The sequence below is a fragment of the Oxyura jamaicensis genome, chromosome 5 (genome assembly GCF_011077185.1).
Source record: "Oxyura jamaicensis isolate SHBP4307 breed ruddy duck chromosome 5, BPBGC_Ojam_1.0, whole genome shotgun sequence".
Taxonomy (NCBI): Eukaryota; Metazoa; Chordata; class Aves; order Anseriformes; family Anatidae; genus Oxyura; species Oxyura jamaicensis.
In genome coordinates, this window is record NC_048897.1 from 20335791 (window position 1) to 20356192 (window position 20402).

The following is a 20402-nucleotide window of genomic DNA, read 5'->3' on the forward strand; positions in this document are numbered from 1 at the left end:
TTAGAAGCTTCTTTTCAGTTTGGAGCTGTCTAGGCTTGTCAACAATTGCCAAGGTTATTGTCTCTTTTTATCAAAAGCAGTAACATGGTCAAGAAGAGAGCAGTGATACCAGTTCTAGATATTCATTGCACATTTGATGTCTTCCTTATGGATCCAGCATATGGAGTTACCTGAAGGCAGAAGCTTCAGCTTTCCTTTGAAAGCAAGGTTCTGTTTCTCATCGTTTCTCATGAACTGCTGATGAAGAAGGATTCTAACACTGGAAGGCAAGCAAAAAGATCAACCCAAACCCCAGACTTTAAACATTTTGTCATAATCTTGGAGACTTCTGTCATAGTATTTTTGAGTAGGGGTGAAATGCTATAATTGCTGGACCAGGATCTATTTTTATAGATCAGTGACCTTTGTATTTCAATATTTTATACTAAGCAGAGGAAAAAAATCAATAGAGGGGAAAAAATAATCTGTTTTCTAGATAAAACAACAACAGCAACATGTAAGTCGTTATGCAATGATTTCTCCACTATCCACATGATTAACAGCACAAGTTTTTCTTGTAATGCATCCAGCTAGATTTGTGTTCCCTGAGCAGTTTTTCTATTGCTAAATTGTTCCTTCATGGGATTTTTCAGAGGGTATCTGAATTGCATGGCATTTGTTAGAGGCGAAAAAACAGAGAAACCTGAGCTGCCATTGTCTTTGGTTAAATTCAAATCTGTATCCAAAGTGCTGGTATTTTCAGACCTTGGGAATCTGCTGAAGTCTGCCTAGAGCCAGATCTAGCTGTGAATTGTATTTAAGTTCATACTTTCTTTGCTCAAAAGAGTATCTGTGAACTGTGATTCAGGCTTTAGTTTTAAAGAAAAAGTTATATTAGCTAATAGAGTTAGGAACTTACAGGAATGAGTACCAAAGAGATCTGTGGATAACTGTCTCACTTTTGATATGCTGCCTGCAGCTAAAATACAACTAGTTATAAAGGGCTCCACCCCTTCAATAACTTAAGGCACAGTTTAGAGCCAACGTGTGTGCTCACAACACAGACTACAGGAGCTAGAAACAACTCCACATCACTCATGCATGATTACAACTCTGGCTTTCCCAAGCAAAAGAGAAAACACTTGTGAAGAAACTTAGAGGCTGAAGGGGTTAAATGAAACCCAACTCTCCTTTTCCTGTGCAGTAAGGATTAGTAACCAAACTGAAGCTGGAGAGAAGAGCATGTTAAGAGCCACCGTTTGAACCAGAAAGATAAGAAAGTGGTTTTTGCAGCTTGACTACAGTGGTGTCAGTCCCTCCAACTTTTGCACTCACCTTGCACAGGTACACGCAGAAGGTAAGAGTTGGCTTTGCGTCCTGGGCTGTCTCCTGATTCTTCTCCCTGGACATCTATTTTGTTGACAGTCTTTACAGTGCTTTTTTTTTGTTTTGTTTTGTTTAAATATATATATAGGGTTTGTTCTGTTTTGTTTTTTTAAACTGTCTTCAATTTCCCACCATTTTTTATTCAAACACAGGGGAGAGGACAGACCAGAGTCCCTGTGACTGCAAAACTGGATTTCCTAGTAGGGAGGGAAGAAGACACTCCATGTATTTGGTCAATGTTAATCCCTTTCACTTGCAGTTAATTATACTGCAATTTAATGTAATCCAAGCTGTTCCTGACATTGTGAGTGGGCAGAGCAGGAGGTGGAAGGGTCAGGTAGCAGTTTGATATGATGCAGGACGTAGCCCGCTGGGGGGCAGACAGATGTGCTCTGCCGGCAAGAATGCAGAAAGTGAGACACACATAGCAGGGCTATTAACTGGAGAAATTAGACTTTTGCTAATAGGACCAAAAGCCTGCACAGGTGCTAGGACTAAACCCCCCCTAACTACCACCCTGGAGTGCTCAGCTGCTTCTGATGATGTGCTAGCAGGGCAGGGTGCTGAGGGGAGGGCGTGTGTCCTGATCAGCCAGCATTGCTTTCAGCTGGGTGAGGCAGGATCCATTTTGGAGGTCATCTCCAGCCAACGATGCTGTCCAATTCAACAGGCCTACGTGTGAAAGGTGACGTTTATAGGACTGGATCTCTCATCCCTGAGGATGTTTGGTGTGTGAGGCAGGCTAAGAAGCTGCTTAAGGGTTATGTACGGGCAAGGAGATAGTAACAGGTTGGTAGCAACGTGGCAGGACAGTAGATTTGTCTGATGGCCAGGTGTTCTTTGTGGGTGGCCAGGTGGAGGTGAGTAGCTGTTGCTTACAAGCTGAATTTCAAAGCTTTGATAAAGTTAACATTGGTCTTGAATGGAGTTCCAAGGGCTAGGAATAACTACTGTTAGTACCAAGGTCAGGGAAATGGTAAATTTATTTAGGTCTGTCTGTAGGGACCCTAAAGAAGGCTTGTAAACACCTTGACTATTACTTTTGGAAGTATCCTCACAACACCTAAAGTGTTTTTTTTATATATATATTATTATTATTATTATTTTTATCTCTTCTGCTTCACACTTACAAGGGCCCTTCACCAGCTTCTCCGCAAGCTGGCTTGCAACTTGTATGTTCTTCTCCTGGTCTCTTAAATATGTGCCATCCTCTGTAATGCCAGAACATTTCTCAGGCTCTGTAAATAGAGCAGTCATGAAAAAACATTCCTTCTGAGGTGCAGCTTGATGTGTCGCGCAGTCAAATGTGTTTTGGACAGCTTCATCCTTGGACTTTCAGGACAAATGTTCTACTGTAATTAGGAGCAAAGGAAGGTGTTTGTGATGTGCAGTGGAAGGAGATAGGACCGTGCATCTTTGGCACAGTACTAGCTTAAAATAATGCTTGTTCATGTTAGTAAGCAGAATGATTAACAAGATGGAAAAAAAAATTAAAGAATGTAGCAGATTTGCTGTCTTCAGAAGTTTTGCTTTTAGCATTTTTTCCTTGTCCAGTGTGAGATAATGGAGAGAAAAGGTTTTTGACAAAGGATTTGAGGTGACTTTCAAGAAAGGATATTGTTTTTTGTCTGCTGCTCACTCTATGGCAATATATTAAAAACAACATTAAGTATAAAACAAACAAAGCTGCTTTCATTTTAAGGGGAAAGAAGCAATCACAAATGTAGAATGGATGATCTTAAATGCTGCTGTTCAATGAGTGATAACCTTCTGATGCTGATCCTCTGTCTCTGTTTTGGGGATTCTCTCTCTCTCTCTCCCCCCCTCCTCTTTATGATCCAGTCACTTACCAGCTTGGTAAAAGATCTAGTTGCTTAAGGGATTACTTGCCTCACAAAGTTGGCACTGAGATTCAGTTGGCATCTCTGTGAATGGTTTTGCCCTGACTTGTTGGAAAGGTTTAGGAAATGGGAAAGGAAGGATATTCTTGCAACTGTTTTTCATGGTGGTAACTGAGTTTAGTTATAAAAGTATTTTTTTTTTTTCTAAAGAAAAATGGGTGTTCTTTTAAAATGGGAAACCTGCGGGGGGAAAAAAAAAAATCCAATCTTGATTGAGGTCCCCTTCTTCTGAATGTAATGTAAATAAGGCAAAATAATATTCTATGTCTTAGAACAGGTAGGGCTTATGCTGGCAAAAGTCTTTCTCTCTGTTCAGAGGAGGATTTCAAATGTTACCCATTTTAATAGATCATGTATGTACTTTGTGACTCATTGGTACACAGAATATAATAGCTTTTTTTTTTCTTTCTTTTTTTTTTTTAAAATAAGGGGAGCTATTTTATAAGATCTATTATTTTGTATAAGAACAACACCTAGAATACATCAGATACAATTGTGGGTGTTCTCGTGATTCACGTTATAGCCTTGTTATTAGCTGGTACAAATGGGGAACTGTTCTTCTAGGGACATATTGATGCTGAGTGAACTACAGAGGAAATAAGTTGCTTTGCTCTTAGGTCTGTGAGAATAATTATATATAACTGATGATAAACTCCTCAGAGTACCTAGCATAGCTATGAAGACTAGACAGCGATGGGAGATTGCTCTTACCTAGTACAGTCATTTGTGGTTATGCCCATGTTATGATGGACTTGTCAGAATAAATTTCACAAATCATTTCACTGGAAATGATACACGTTTGGATAGTTTCACTTTCTCATTTTTTCTCTCTGCTGTTGGATTGGAAATATGATTTGTTGTGGTCCAGTATCTTGTCTTGGATGATGACTAACAGCAGTTACTAGATGTGTGAGGAGGGCCTTTTAATATTAAAGAATTTGAATGGGTAAGTAGTCATACACATAGTCTGTGTACAAACCACTTGTTCATGCTTTCTCACACAGTAACAAGCTCAAACTTTCTTGACATGCAGACATGAAGTATGGAGAACAAGTACTGTAAAAAGATGGTTTATTTCTCTGCTTAGCTCTTAAAGCAGTAATTGGAGATTCTGGTTTGGGTATCTGTGGGAGAAAACAGCTTGAGAGCAAGGAACTGATTTATTTTTAGATCCTACTGTTGTCATTTTGCTGTGATCACACAGTTGAGCATGTGCTTCCTTTCAGTTCTCTCCAGGCACTGCGGTGTGATCACACTCTCCTAAGATCATTTTTATGAAGTTAATTTTTAGTGACAGATGAAAGATGCTTGGCTGATGTCTTTAGAGACTGCAGCCCTAATTCCCCTAGTACAGGTTCTGCTTCCTAAGTTTGTAAGTCAAAAGTTTTTTTGCCTTTTTTTTTTTTTTTTTTTTTTTTTTTCCCATTTCCTTTGGTTCTACTCACTTTCATCATCTTTCCCTTGCATAGTAATGTAAGTAAGCCCACTGACTTCTCTGGGGGATTTGCTTCATACAACTGAAGGTATGTCTGCATCACAGTCAGCAAGGTTGGTTCAGGAATAGTTGTACCTATACTACTTTTGCATGCTTGGTAGGTTTGCAGATATCTACAGGTAAAACTGAGTTAGCTTTTTGGTAAAACTGAGTTAGCTTTTTTTATTATTATTATTAAAAAAAAAAAAAGGTATATTAGATGTCGAGGTAGCAGCAATCAAAACCTGCATGAGGGTCAGGGTAAATACTCTCATGTTTTCCTACTTACATTGTTGTTAGTCCCCAAACATTTATTGAAAGGTAATGCAAATGTTCCCTAAGTACACTGCAAGCATACTGTTGAATGTGGTGTTAACATACTTTCAGAGAAGAGAAACATATTTTGCAAAAAGGCGGAAAACACTTTGTATTGTTTTAAAGGTTCCTTTTAAGATAACCCTTGCTTTTTTAAAAAAAAATATATATATATATTTATTTATCCCATCGCACAACTCAGAAGATTGTCACATTTTTATTTGGGATGGAAAGAATTTAAATGAAATTGGAAGTAGTTCTCCAGGAACTAAGGAATTCTCCAAAATTTGAATCTGTAGGGGTTAATATCAGCTGGCTAGCGTGCTTATAAACAGCAGTAGTGCTCAGTGTCAGTATCTCGGATCAGGCTAAATAATTCATATAAGCAAAGCCTGAGCTTTGACAGGGCAGTAGTTGATCCAGAAGGTCATTAGACATTCCTCTACAGTTGTTAGTGTCTGGGATATTATGTCCTTGTCGTGTGTTTTCCATAGGCAGTGTGTGGCTGCTTGTTGCAACGTCTAAATCAGTCTGCATGCACTTGTCTTTATCCCTATTTACTCACACATTTAATTAACAACTAAGGACAGTGAGACTACCAAAACAGAAGGCAGAATCCTATCTTCTCATAATGAATTTCTATCTGCAAACCTAATAAGGGAAATCTGGATGCAGAAAATTGAATCTCAACTGATATTAATAGGTAGCTGTCCTTATGAAATACTTCATTATTTCCTGCAGAGGTCTAGCAGAGTGACTGCGTTTACTTGGAAGAAGCAGCTTTAATAACGTAGATTTTAGATATTTCATTGTGGATTTTGGAGATTGGGAAAGAAGCAGATCTGCCTCTTCCCCACCCCCTGCTACGGTATGGTGCGATGCCTTGCTAGAGTCTGTGTGGTTTGCAGTCTGATCTTGCTCTGCCACCCAATGATTTTTCAGCTTCTGTGATTTCTGTATTCAAGATAAAACTGTATGACACAGGCTACTGTAGCTTCCCCAGGTGTTGCTGAACTTGACATTGCTTTAGAAGACCTCTGTAAAAAGTCGGTCAGTCTGAGTCAGTGACATTAAGCAGTGGCCCAGTGCAGGTTTTGTGCCTGTTCTGGATTAGGCAGAAGGCTGAGACAAAAACCTATTGATAGAGCAGTCTAGAAGATGCTTGTACATTGCCAGTACTCTTGGCTGATGCTCTGATACTGTGCTCAGTATGTTTTCTTTTCTTTTTTTTTTTTTTTTTTAATTTAACAAGGTAAATTTTAAAGTTATTCTAGCTGAAAGTTTGAAATGCATAATATGACTGAAAGTATATCTCAGTAGGCATACTCTTTTTATGAGGTTTAATTAATCCCTAGCACGTGTTTGGAGTGAATTAATAAATTGGTGTGTCAACGATAAAGATATCTCTGTAAAACTTTTACTCAGCTTGTGTTGTGTTTTTCTTTATTTTCCCTCCCTTCCCATACCACTAAGCACCTTCAACCAGTCTTGTGTTTAAATGCACATTTAATAAACATTTGTCCACTACATTGTATATAAATGTTTTTTTTCATAAATGTGGCATATTGCGTGGTCAAGGCAAAGGAAATTCAGCATCCTCCCACTTTAATAGGCATGCGCACATTAATTAGTTTATCCACTGTAGCCCAAAGGGCGTCAGGCCCAGGATTTTCTTTGGAAAAATGTCCAAAAAAGAAAAAAATGGTTTGCTGTAGTCAGGGAAGAAAATAGGCAGTCACCTTGGTAAGAATTATCTTGAATGCGATATCCTCTGTCTAAAGGGATTACCAGTTCCTTTGTTCCTTGACTTTGTGATGTGGTCCTTGTGCTCCCCCAAAGCTGCTCTCAGTATAAGTAAAAGGAGCATTTTTCCTACCCTTGATCCTTGCTCCATTAGCACCTTTCTCTCCCCCCTCACCTTTCCCTCCTTGCTGTATGTGTTTATTTTTCACTTTTAACTCTTCCACCACAAACTTAAAAGGTGCTTCTTAGTAGACAAGGACAGTAAAAGAATGAAAGCTGGAACCAAGATATGCTGGATGTTTTGAGAACAAAGCAAAAACCTGTAGTGTCTTCAGAAAATATTATGAGTCTTAAGAACTCGCCAGTAACTTTGAGTCAGTGACTAAGAAAGTTGATGCCATTGGAAAACTGGACAATGTAATGTCCATTCTGATTTCCCACCTCCTTCATCAGGCTACTAAAAATAAAATAACTGAGTGAGATATATAAAGGGCCGGGGGTAGCAGTAGTGGAGAAGGGGGAAGGAAATTCTGAAAATCTGTGAGTAGCAGAGTCACAGTGACAACTTCTGCTTTAATGCCAGATGTGCTAAAGTTTACAATAAGCAATTTCAGTCTATATTGCAGTGAGCAAATATTTATTGCAATTGCTAATGTGTGTCTCAAGCTGTGCAAAGACAACTTCTGTCAGGACTACCTTGGATGAGAACAGTAGGTCTGCGTGGAGAAATTCAAATCCTCATCTGGAAGATGAAAAGAGCTCTAAGTGGCTGCTCAAGCTAGTACTGCTGGGTAGCTTATGTGTTTAACTGCTTGCCCAGCCTGGCTCTGTCTTGTCTGGCAGTAGAAAAGTGGCAACCCTGAAGGTGTTTATCTCCTGCCTATGAACCACTTCCAGAACAGTCCTTGTCCCATGTATGTGGTGTGTGCCTTTGGCCAAAGCGTGATTTAGAAATGCGGTTCACAGGCAAAAGATTGGTCCATCTTATGTGCTAAACAGAGAAGAACCACATAGCACTGGCTGTCCAGTTATGCCCCCCCAAAAAGTGAGAAGCACATGCACACAGACCAATACATCTGTGTGCAATGGAACTAACAAACCCAGTTTTCTTTGGACTGCGTGATTTGATTCTGTAGCATCTAAACAGCTTAAGCATTTGTTTAAACAAGGCTGAGTTATTCATAATATCACTTTCAAGTTTGGATTCCCTCCTGTTGAAAAAAGTCATCATCCAAATGAGTTAAAAATCTAATATATTTCTTCATCTCAGCCCTGTATTTATTTTCCCTCCAACAAATGTTAACTTTATGATTTTGAAACTTTGAAATTAGCCAGCTGTTTCAAAGTTATTGAAACTTATACCCACACATACAGGCAATGGAGGTCTTGTTTCCCTAGGAGCATGGATGTTGAGAGGTGATTTGGAAAAGAGGCCAACCTGAAGTAGGCAATCTTGAATGTTGTTTGTGCACTGGAAGGCAGGATTTGCACGTGTAAAGAAAACAGAGAAGTCATTAAAATTGTCCTTTATTCTCTTCAGTTTGTCTCAAGTGTACTCCTGGTCTTAATGAATAATTCACTGATCTTGCTAAGCCTGCATGGCCCTGGATAAAGACTTTGTAACTAAAATATTTTTAAAGCAGTTCACTTGGCTCCACTATAGAGAAATCTCCAAGACTGCCCATCTGGCTTTTCCAGACTTTTTATTTGTTAAGGCAAAAGTTTATTTACTGAGTAGGTTTATTGTTAAGCCCTGAAACGAGGATGCTTATCCCAGTTTCCAGTAAGGTCATCATCTAAATTAGTTAAAAATCTAATATATCTCTTCATCTCAGCCCTGTATTCTTTTTTCCTCAAACAGAAGTTAACTGAATGTGTTTGAAACCTTGAAATTAGCTATCTGCTTCAAAGTTATTTTTACATATATACACAGGTGATGTAGGTCTTATTTCCTTAGGAAATCCAGGTTGCTCCTTACTTATTGTGAAGGGGTTCTTGTAATCCTTGATGTAACTTCATATTTTAGCACTGTGGCAGGAATTCCAACATATGAGCCTTCCAGCAGCTGTTCCATCTTGAGCACACAGTCACCATTTCCTCTCAGATCTTGCTGCTGTTTCAGGGTGGAAGGCAGTGGAGATGCTGTTCTAGCGCAGTAGGAAAATAGAGCTGGGGAGAGTTGAAAAGAATTAAAGAAGGACAGAGGGCACAGAGAGCAGCAGCTGGTGTTGTCACAAGTGAAAGCACTGCAAAACACTGTCCTTTTCTTTCCTTCCCCCGCACACCGAGGCTTTGGTGAGAAGAATGTCAAACAGAATAACATATGCTGCTGTATCCCAGGTCATACAAGGAGAGCAAGAGCCATTAAATCCAGAAACAGACCTTGACCTTGTTTTGTGAAGGTTTCAGACAGATTCACCAATCCAATCTGTGTTGTTTCTGTTTGAAAGGGAGGCAAAAAGGATTAATGCTGAATACTGCATCTGGGGAAGCTTTTAAAATAACAAGTTTGTTGAAGCTCAGAGAAAGACACAAGAATTGTTTTGCAGTGGAAGTTTTAATAGGCTGCAGAAGGCCCTGTTCCTCCTGACCATTTTTTCCTGGAATCTGTTGACTAATTTAAGGGGGCTGGATGGTCTAAACTTTTTAATGCTAAATTTAGGCCAGAAGTTAGACATATGATAGCAATTTCCAGGCTAGTGCAATGGCACAAAGACACAAGCGAGCACCAGAGCCATAACCTGTTGCTTTTTGTAGGGGTTTGTCCCAAATGTTTGATATTGTTCCTAGTTGTCTCCTCACAGAATTTCATCCCATCTGGCTGAAAACTTACAAGATGCTAACTACTTGGAGACTGGGAGCACTGCCAGCTCTGGTGAGCTGCTTGCTTCTCTAGCCTTTTCTTCAGCAGCATCACGTGGTTTGGGCCCAGCTCCTTATCTGCCTCTTGATTCAGATGCCAGGAGGAGCTGAGAAGGCAGTACGTTACCAGCAGCGATAAGCTGTTGGAGCAAGGGATGCGATTCCCACAGCTGTCTATGTGAACCTGAGAAGTGCCTGGAATGGGAGATGTGAGAGAGGAATGCTAGGGAAGAGAGAGTTTTTCTGGGCAGTAGGAAGAGGAAATGATCAGTCTTGAGGATCTACCTCTGTCTGACAACACTACCACTCAAAAAAGATGCTTTTCTTACAGCTTACCACTTTGCTAGTGGTGTGAGGATGTTATAAGCTGCTTAAGAAAAGCTTTGCGGTTTCTGTGCATGGAGCTTGTAGCAAAAGGGTTGTTTCCTCATTTCTTGTGGCTATCCTACCCATCTGAAAATGATTTCACAATTGAATAGGGCTGTGATGCACATCTAGCCTATGTTTTGGCTGTTGGCCTCAGCTACATAGAGAGTGTACTTAACCTCTTATGTAGGGCAGCCCTAGATTGTTTCTTCCCTGACTTGACTTGAAAGAGAGCTAGTAGCATGGGTGTGTGACAGAGGGTACGTAGTCTTTCCTCAGTTTCTTAAAAAGACTAATCCAAAGTGAATGAAAGTCTATTCATATAAAAAGCTCCTAAAGCTTAATTTTCTTATGAGTCACATGACTGGCATTTAGTATATAGTGACAGAAGCCTATTTTCCCTGCTCCTTGATAGTTTACACAAATAATTTGGTGCAGCTGCGTTTTTAGCACTTAGTAGTTTTTATATTCAAAAGGAAAAATAGTAAAGAACGAGGTTTTCACCCTAGCACTTGGGATACTGGGAATGTCAAAATACGTTCTATATGGACTTACAGAACCGTAATGAGCTGTGTGCGTTCAGTGAGGCCTAGTGCTATGAGGAAAATGGTTGCTTGACATAAGGTGACTTGAAATATCCAAATACTGTATTAAGCATGTTTTATTTCAAGTACTTTTTATTTCTGATCTGATATTCTCATACAACAATGATTTTATATCAGTAATTGGATTGTTATCAGTGATATACATGTGGATTTAATAGGCCAGGCCAAAGGAGCTGTATATGAAGTTTTAATATTAAAAAGGGGAGTTGTTACAACAACTATTGAGATAAACATTTAATTGATAATGCTTTTATTTCATGCCCTGTGAAAAGAAGGTTTCTCCCTCTTCCCTTTTCCTAACTTTGAAAGAAACTTGGACTAGATAAAAACTATGCTAGTAGTATCTAGTATATCTCCTCTTTCTGGGCTCTGTCAACAGGTCATGAGGTCATGGGAAACTGGTCATGAGAAACAGGCAGTTTCTAGTGACCAAAGTGTCCTTTGTCATAGTTATAAACTTTGGTGAATGGTGCTTCGCGTGGGTTTGGTTGCTGCAACTCACAAGAGGAAGGATAAAGTAGCAAGAGGCAATGCATCAGTATAGAACTGTGGTCCCAAATAGGCATAATGCCCCAGTTTTTGGGAACTATTGTATCCTGTTGTGTGCTGCCTTTCCAGTTTGTGTGGCCTAAACTCCTTTCTAGCTGTGCAGAAGGGCTGTAACTACTGGTGGCTGAATCTAGTTATATCTGCATAGGATGAATGGTAGGATTTTGAACAAGCACGATCACACAAAGAAAGACATGAAGGTTCACCAAGCCATGCAGTATGAATATAGCTTACAGAATGTTAACTGTGGAATTTCTTACCTTGGGTTGGTTGAAGTCATTACAATCTTCAACGTTTTGTCATGTGTATAAGTAAAAGGGTGGGAGGGCAGACAAGCAGCAGCATGCATCTTCCACTGTGCCCGGGGATGGTGTTCTCATAATATCAGAGGAAAGTTCAGGGAAATATTTGTGCTCAGTAATTACATTCTGGCTTTCTGTGCAAGGTAATTTCAGTCTTTGCAGTTGCCTTCATCTATCCAGGGAGTGTAGTGATAAAATCGCTTTTCTTCTCTTGCCTTCATTTTAGTTCCACCTCAATTTTTCCTTTATGGTGTCTTAGCTTTCCAACCTACAAGCAGCAAAAAAAGCAAGCAATTCTTATCAGTAATTCTTCTATTCCCACAGGCAGAGATGAAGAACTTGTTCCTTCTGCTCATGCTAGCAGTGATGCTACCTTCTGCGTTTTCAGTAAGTAAGCTTTTCTGAATAATTACAAGAAATTAAAGATATTTTTGCTAAGGACTGTCAACATCTGTAACTTGAGTATTTTGTAGAAAGTACATGTTACAAAAAGTCTACTGTGGCAATTAAACAAGAAAATTTGTCTCTAGGGTTGTTATCTGCAAAGTAGTAATCACTGCTTCAAAATGAGAGTTATCACTTGAAATAAGAAGAATAAATCTTGACTGATTTAGACCACTAAGACCACACAAAAGAGAAAAGTCATGTGGTTTAGCTTTAATTGGGGAGGTAATATTTATATCAAACCAATTCAATATAGGCAGAAAAGGAACATAGCTATTAGGAGTAGGGGTTCCTGTTCCTTTCTGAGAGAGATGTGGGATCTTTCTGAAGTAAATGCAGTTTGAGAACAGTTTCCCTGAATTTCACTTCAATTGTATTAATGAATTTGATAGTCTGAGGTAAAATGTGACCTGCTGTGTAGATGGGAAGTGTTAGCAAAGGAAGAAGTGATACATTACATGTAAAGGAACAGAAAGGAGGAAAAAAAAATAAAGAGAGGTAATTATCACCCTGAGTAAATATTTAGTGTGAGTAGCAAGGAATTATAAATATGTCACTGAACTTAATGAGTCCACAACTTTTATTCACCAGTACAGTTATGAAATTATATTCCCATATTACTCATTTGCAAATTCTTTGTAGGCCTTCTTTTGAAGATCAAGGACAAGAGGCCAGAAATCAAGCAGAATTTATTAGCTATCGTAGACTTTGCAATTTACAGATGGAAATATGCTTAAATAAGATCTTGCTATCTCACATCTGATAGAAGATGATGCTGTATGTTAAAAGAACCAGAATATATACTATATTCAGTTCATCTGTTTATCTGCCTATTTGCAACCTTTTTTTTTTAAGGGAAATTACTGAAACACCCTGTAACTGCAAAGGCTGACATTTCTCTGTAGCATTAGACTGTCCCCTGCATGCAACCAGTAGCTCCTGTTGAAGGCATGCTGAATGAAGGGAAAATGTTTTGCTTGGCCACTGCTTAATTTCAGCTTCCCTGACATGGTGGATCTGTCCAAGCTATAAAAAGACGGGATAATCTAGCAGCACTTAGGCGTTCTGCTGTGGTGATTCTCCGTTGTTTTCTGGGAGGGAAGATAGAAATGGTGTAGGTTTTGAATGGGCCATTCCTTACCAGATGTTAATGTGTCTAGGCTGAACTGTAGTAAGAAATGGTCGGCTTGTGAGAGCTGGAAGGACTGACTATAGTGATAACTCAAGTTTGTGCTAAATCTGAGTATGCACCAAGCGAACAGTGGGGCTGTGTGAACACCTGCAGGTGGGACAGCTCTGGAAAAGCAGTGCCTGCATGCTTGTTCCACTGCTGCAGAGAGGAGTAGTAGCCCTACTGCTAAAAGCAGCACAATTTTGCACATATACGATGGAAGAAAGAAAGAAAAAGACAGGGTGAGACTGAAAACTGAGACGGAATACTACAAGGGAGAAAAATAAGTTAGAGAATTACTTAACTTTCTCTGTACTCCCTTAGGGCTTCACCTGCAATGGCAGGCTTATTGAAGAGTAACTTTAATTCATGTCACATGGCATTGAAAAAGTAGCTTCTCTGTGCCTTCCTTTTATAATTCCCAGAGCCAGAGGCATGAGATTACTAAGTGGCATGGTACATTTCCCCACAGTGAAGGGGAAACACTTCCTTTAATGTATAGGAGCATTTCTCTAAAAAGGTGAGTCTCTGTCTCTTTAACTCTGTTAAACAGTGGACCCAGAGGGGCCATGCAGCTGAGACAGATGAATTTTTATATCAAATGAACTGCCAGTATAGCAGCACATGGGTGGAAAGGTGGGTGACCTCCAGGTTTGCAGTGAATAGTGTACACCCCAGGAAGAGTTTGGTGGTGGAAGAACTGAAACCAGCAGAAAAGGCACAGACTAGCATGTGTAGGTTGTATTCCAGAATGAGACGTTTACCTTTAGATCCATCCTATCCACTTATACAAATTATTGCTTCTGGACACCTTTTCTCCCAAAAGCAGGAAAGCATGAGTTTGTAAACACACAGACTGATAGTGATAATGGGAGTACGACTATAAATGTCTGAGCTGCAGGTTTACACAAGGATGGAGAAGATTAGTCTGCAGGGATTCATGTCTGCTTGTGTTTAAAGGGTGTAGATTGATGCCTGCTGTTTTGCATCTCTTTTCCTACTTTTGGAGTGGAGTTGGTTGTTTTTGCTTTGTTGATTGTTAGGCTAGGGAAAGCAGCAAGTGGAAGAAGGGAAGAGATGTGGACAGGGCCAAGATTGTCAGAGCAGTTGAGGCCATTGCCTGCATCTGCTGTGCGCTTGCAGTCTTAGAGTGGCTGTTTTTTCTGCCAGACGTTGCAGACAGTATTAAGGGCCAAGAAAGGGACTCCTGTTTGTAAAAGCCACTGGCTGCAGAGAATTTCCTGCCTAGTGCTCCATCCTTGGTTAGATTCACCAGGCTCTTCTTCCCTTCTTTACTGGTAGAATATGGAGAGGGTCTTAGAATGTGGAACAGGCTGCCCAAGGAAGTTCTGGAGTCCCCATTCTGGGAGGTGTGGACATGGCGTTAGGGGACGTGGTTCAGTGATAGGACTCAGTAGCTCAGGTTGGTGGTTGGACTTTTAAAGGTCTTTTCCAACCTAGATGATTCTGTGATTATCGTGCAGTACCTGTGGTGTCTGTCCCTTTACACCAGGCTTTAAAGGATCTAGAAAAGGAGGTCATCTGTTACATGTAGCTCCTTTATTGTTTCTGCTGTGGTAGTACCTGGAAACTACATCTTGATGGTGTAGAAACTACATCTTGATGGTTATTTTAGTGTCTGTTACAGACAGAAAACTAAACCAGAATAGCCCACTGCAATTTCCAGCCATCCTGTCATTGCTTCTAAGATAGTTGGGAACTGTGGCAGTAATGCCAAATGCCAGGTTCCGGTGTTTTCTTCATGACTCCTATTGTGTTTTTGGAGAAGGACGAAATGATGTAAAGGTTAAATTGCCTGGGTCCTACCTGATAGCATTACTGCTGAAAGAACAGTGCCTCTGGTGATTTAGAGAAAATGAATGCTGAAGATTTTCCATGGGAATAACTTATTTTTTGTTGTTGTTGTGTGCATGTATTTAGCATGATTGTGTATGTGTGTTGTATACTTTGGGGTTGTTTTCTGTTTAGTAAACATGACATTCATCAGATTTCTCTGCTTCAATTTCATTTTTACAAGTGTGGTTTCACATTGGCAAATTTTTACAGCTAGAATTCTTCTTTCCAGATTTGAAATGTCTTATCCACACATATCATGTTACTATTTCGAGGAAAAGCTTATTATCAAGGGGAAGAGTTTAATTTAATGCTTTATTATCTGTATGCATTAGTTGTTAGTTAGATCATGTCCAATACAAGTATTTGTTCCTATACTGTACTGCAGGTGTGCTTAAAGTGAAAGCTAGTCTGAAGCTTGGCTGAAAATCATATTCAAATTATTTCCATCTGAACAGTATTGCTTTCTATGGGTCTGCATTTCTAGGTTAAAATGCCGTTTTTAATTTCTTCCAAAGAAATAAAGGTTGTTATTGTTTAAATATTATTAATCTGTTGATTAAACTTCTAAACCCCTTGACCAGATCTGACAGAAAGGTTGAAAGGTATATAAAGACCTCAAAGTTAAGGTCATAAAGAAACAGTGAAAATTACTGTGAGGAGAGAGTAAGGGAATGAGATTTTATTAATGTTCTTACTACGGGAAAGGTAGAAAAAATAGAATAATTGTACTGGGTAGGACCAAAGGTTTATTTTGCTCTATATCCTGTCTCCAGCTACATCATAAACAAATGTTTAAAATAATGTAAGAAGAATGGCAAATATTTACAATTTTCCCTAATGCACTTCCAGTCTCCAATCACTTGTGGGTTATGAACCCTTTGAGCTGGTATCTGTTTCACTTCCCTGAATTTGTTCAGTGGCTCCTCAAAACCACGCAGACTTCCAACAGCACGGCATTTATATCAAGACAACAAGATCCTGTTCTCGCAATTAGTTCATATATCATAATGTTATTTGTCCTACCTTTGTTTTTATCTTTTGGTCACCTATTTGTCATCCATGCAAGGACTGCTTAGCTTCCTTCAAAGATTTAGGTGAATGATTTTGTTGAAAACGTTTTGGAAATCTGAATGTATCAGACGGGTTACCTTTGCTCATGTTTGCTAATCTGTCAAAGAACTGCAGTAGCTTTAGAAGGACATGCCTTTAAAAATGCCTGGTTGACTCTTTCCCAAATATAATGTATTTACGCAGGTGTCTGCTAATTCTGTTCTCTGTTATAGTTTCTATTCATTTATCTAGTAGATGTCAGGTTTATAATTTGTGGGTATACAATTCCTTGGGTTCCCCTGGGGTCCTTTGGTAAATTAGTGCCAGACTTTCTGCTTCCCTGTAATCACATACAGAAGTAGTTTTTGCTGAAGGGGTTGTCTGCCAGTATGTAATAGTTTATCCATTTCAGTCTTGAGTTCCTGCTAAGTCCTTTGGATAAACAGTTTCTAGTGACTTCATACTGTTTGTTTTGATCACTTTTCCAAAATAAATCTGTGGTCATAAAGTGTTCTCACAATCCCCTTCTTTGTGGAGTTTTCTGAATGTCTCCTGTTTCTTCTACAGGGATTCCAAGATTTAATTTAACTTCTCTGCAGTGGCTGCATCTTTTTAGATTGCTCTTTTTACACACTAGCCAGCTCCAAGCCACCCAGACCTGTGGAAGGCTTTCTGTTTCTGAAAACTGTTACCTGCTCTGTCCACTAGCCAGCACATGAGCACAGTCCAGTGAGCCAGCACCTTCCCAGTCCTGTGGTAGGTGAGGCAGTTGCTGCAGCCTTGCCTGCTGACAGGAAAGCAGGGAATGTGGAAGGAGCCAGGTATATTGTGTGACAGTCCATAACAAGGTAGAAAGAGTGAGGAGTGGTAGGGAGTGAACATAGGAAATATGGTAATGAGTTAGAAACTATGAGGGTGTGGGTTAAGCAGTGTAGGGAGAACCTGAAGTGTTAGGGGGAGCTGAAGGTGTAGGGGAACTGATGGATTTTAGTGAGCTTGCTAGAGGACATATACTAACAAGGCAGGGCTAAGATGGTAGAGGGGAGTGGAAGGAGATATATGCAGTGAGTGTAAACCACAAGCCATTAAAACTAAAGAAGCCTTGTTTTTTCTTCTCTTCTTTGTGAAGCAGTTTGTCTTAATAAGCTACTCTCTTCTTCTGTACCATTTTGTGTTTCGCTTCCTGCTGTCACCATCTTATTCACTCTCATTCTTGTTTTTCTAGGTTCGTTCAAATGCAATTCTTTGATTGCTTATTCATTATTCATAAAAAATGGTACTTGGCATTCTTCACCTTCAAAGCTCTTTACAAGCCTGCTGTGTCTGAGCCAAGATCAATGGTTAAGACAGAATTATAAAAAATGCTTTGTTCATGTGGTTCTGATTCATTCACCTATTTTTTTGTTGCATTTTAGGCTAATAGCATAGCTGGTTACATATAAATTTATCTTGAAAATACTTCTATTGAATAGTAGCATACATCTACATTACAAATATCTGGGATGCACTGAATGTTCTCAGCTCCCTGACAATTAGGTACAAATGTTGAATACCGCATCTTGCAGGGCTTAGCTGCGTGGAAACGTGATGGGTGGTCATCATAGTACAGGGCAGGTCTTCTGGATAGAAAAAGAAGGAAATAGTTCACATCCTGGCTTAAGCATACGCTCCAGGCCTGTCTTTCTTTCAGGGCCACTAGGCTTTACTGGCCCTGACCAACCTCCCTCCACTCTGCCCATAGCCTGGGATGCCATTTGAGCCCCCAGGGTTGTCAGCCCTGATACAGTGGCACCACAGCAGGGCCAGTCTCCAGCTCCCCACAGCCCTGCCCTGCCTGGGCACAGGCCCAAAGAACCAGGCCCACCCACAGGCCCGTGTCCTGGCCTTGGCCTGTCCCATCCCTAGGGATAGGCCCAATGTTTGGGCCTTGGCTTCCCCTGGCCTGCCCTGATCCCTGTTAGGGGGGGTGGGACAGGCCTGGCTGTCAGGCTCGCCCTGATGCCCTTAGGAGCCCTCAACGCTGGCTCCCTGCCCACAGGGAGTAGCCAGCCATTCTGGCACCTTGACAGTTTTTTTTTTTTTTTTTTTTTTTTTTTTTGCCTCCCTCATTAACCTTTCTGTTAGCAATTAACTATTCTCTAAGCAATTATTATTCAAACTTAGCAAAGCTGCATTTTTCCCTGGAGACTTCCTATTAACCAAGGCTTTGGCAATGAAACCATTATGGAATAAATGACCATGGTGATAACTTTCTTTTGTAAAAAAATTGTTTTCACCCTTCTTTCACAGATGTTTGAACAATGGGGCTACAATTCAAGGGTGTGTTAAAGTAAACATAAACCTTTCAGAAACTGTAAACCCCAGAAAGCTGACGTTTATCAAGCAACAGTAGTGTAGTATTTGAGAAACATTGAGAAAGATTGAAGAGACGCACTCTATTTTGACTATAGTTTTAAACTACAGAAGTGCTGCATAAAATGACAGTGACACTTAAAGAATCAATTCCATATTATTCATCATAGGAAGCTGTATCTATTTTCAGTGGGTAACAATTTTACAGGGCCTTGTACTTCCAATACAAATAATTTGTCAACTTGCAACGTCAACAATTTCCCACCAGTCTTGGTGTTGGCACTGAGATTTGTTATCGTATCTGAATGGAATCTCGTAACTGTGTGATGCATTTCCCGAAGTCAAAATAACTTCTCAGCAAAGAGATGCTTCAATTGCAGCTCAATGGAATAAAGGTATGTGAGCTGCTGGGCTAAAAGTGGGCACTAACCTCCTCTAAAACCTCTCAGGCATAGCATGGATATCAGTAATTGTGCTTTTAGCAGTGACCATTGGAATGGTATAACATGATGTTTTATTGATGCTTCTCAGTTTGGAAAGGCAGCACAAAGAATCACAATTTTATTTAGATTGACTATTGTTAGGCCACTAAAGATGCCCACTGAGCAGGGAAAGACTGGGTAGAAGAATTGACTGGGATTTAATTTGTTTGGACCAGTGTTTGCTCACTTTGAACTGTATAGTAAATTGATGTTTGTTTTCATAGCTTGTTGGTAGTATTGGAGCTATATCAAGGCACTAAGAAATCATTGTTTTAAATTATAAATTATGCTGACTTGGTGGTCCACATTCAGGTATATGAGCTCTTTAGATCATCGCATCACTATAATGCTTGACTGGAATGCACAGTCCTCTGTTGTGTATAGTTTCCTATCCATCTCATCAAACTGACTGAGAAGTGTGTCTTCCTACTGCCAACATTCTTAGTCAAATCCCATTCATAGCACCTTTTTGCAGTGCATGTTTCATATATAAAAATATATATTGTATCCTATATATGCTACTATTTAATGCTATATTTAGTACTGTTAGTACTGTTTAGTACTATATATTCTACTATATGCAGAAATGCTCTTTAAAGGCAAAGTCTGCAGTTCCAGCGATTCAGAGGCATAACTCTTCTATTTGCTTGTTACGTCAGATTCAGTTGGCCTGATAACTACAGATGCTCCAACTATATCAGTAATGCTTTTATTAAGGAATTGATGAAAACAATGCACTGTTCATTAAAATGAAATCATTGACCTTCTAAACTTTTGGACCACCACAGCCTGTTTACTAAAGAGCACTGAGAGCACATGGTGCCAGGGTCACGTGTCTCATCAGTGTTGCCAGAAGATAGACATTTCTGTTGTTTTAAAAGGCAATAGAGCTAGACAGAGCAGCTAGATGTTAACTGACTGTCCTTTCTGAGATTTTCAGAAGTCAAGTAAGACTTGGGTACTTCTTCTGGCATTTCCTGAGACGTTAAAATATATACTTACTGCAGATAAATGATCTATGTTCTTGTATGCATGCTAAGCTGAAAAGAGGGGAGAATGAAGTCAAGTGAATTGGTAACAGTCATGAAGTATTAGACTTTTAGTTCCAGGGTCCAGCAGGGCCTGGGATTTAGTCATGCTGGCTGACAATAGATAAAAGCACTCCAGAGTCTGAACAGAGCAGAAACAGAAATTAGCTGATAGCGTCTTAAAACATCTTGTTGTCAGATTAAATAATAATAGATTTCATATGTATTATAAATATTCTGCTTTATATTTGCCTGTACGCACATGCATGCAGTTCCTGAAGTAACGAGGACTCTGCATGAATTTCTAAACATGCGAGTTGAGTCCCTGTTATAAAATGTTTCTAACACCATACAGCTCTCTATAGAAAAATAAAGAATGCTACTTCTGTAGGAGGAATATTGGAATATTTACCACTTTGGTGTGTTTGTCAGGGAAGGGTTTTCTATCCTAACTGCCTTCCAGTAATCTGACTTTCAAATGCTCCTCCTCTGGATTTTTATCTACATGTTTTCTTTTCTCTTATGTTGACTGAAAG

At 39.7% G+C, this 20402-nt stretch overlaps 1 protein-coding gene across 9 annotated transcripts in view; it reads left to right on the forward strand.

Annotated features, from left to right (window-relative positions):
- PAPLN (papilin, proteoglycan like sulfated glycoprotein) overlaps nucleotides 1-20402 on the forward strand; it is a 60412-nt gene that overhangs the window by 9816 nt on the left and 30194 nt on the right. Inside the window, exons 1-2 of one of the 9 annotated variants that reach the window (XM_035327054.1) lie at nucleotides 979-1336; nucleotides 11811-11869. In XM_035327054.1, coding sequence (XP_035182945.1) covers nucleotides 11813-11869 — 57 coding nt within the window. In that variant the 5' untranslated portion in view covers nucleotides 979-1336; nucleotides 11811-11812. Of the gene's footprint in view, nucleotides 1-978; nucleotides 1337-1990; nucleotides 2226-11810; nucleotides 11870-20402 lie in introns of those variants that run through there. The other 8 variants (XM_035327053.1, XM_035327058.1, XM_035327050.1 and 5 more) reach the window with 8 other exon arrangements.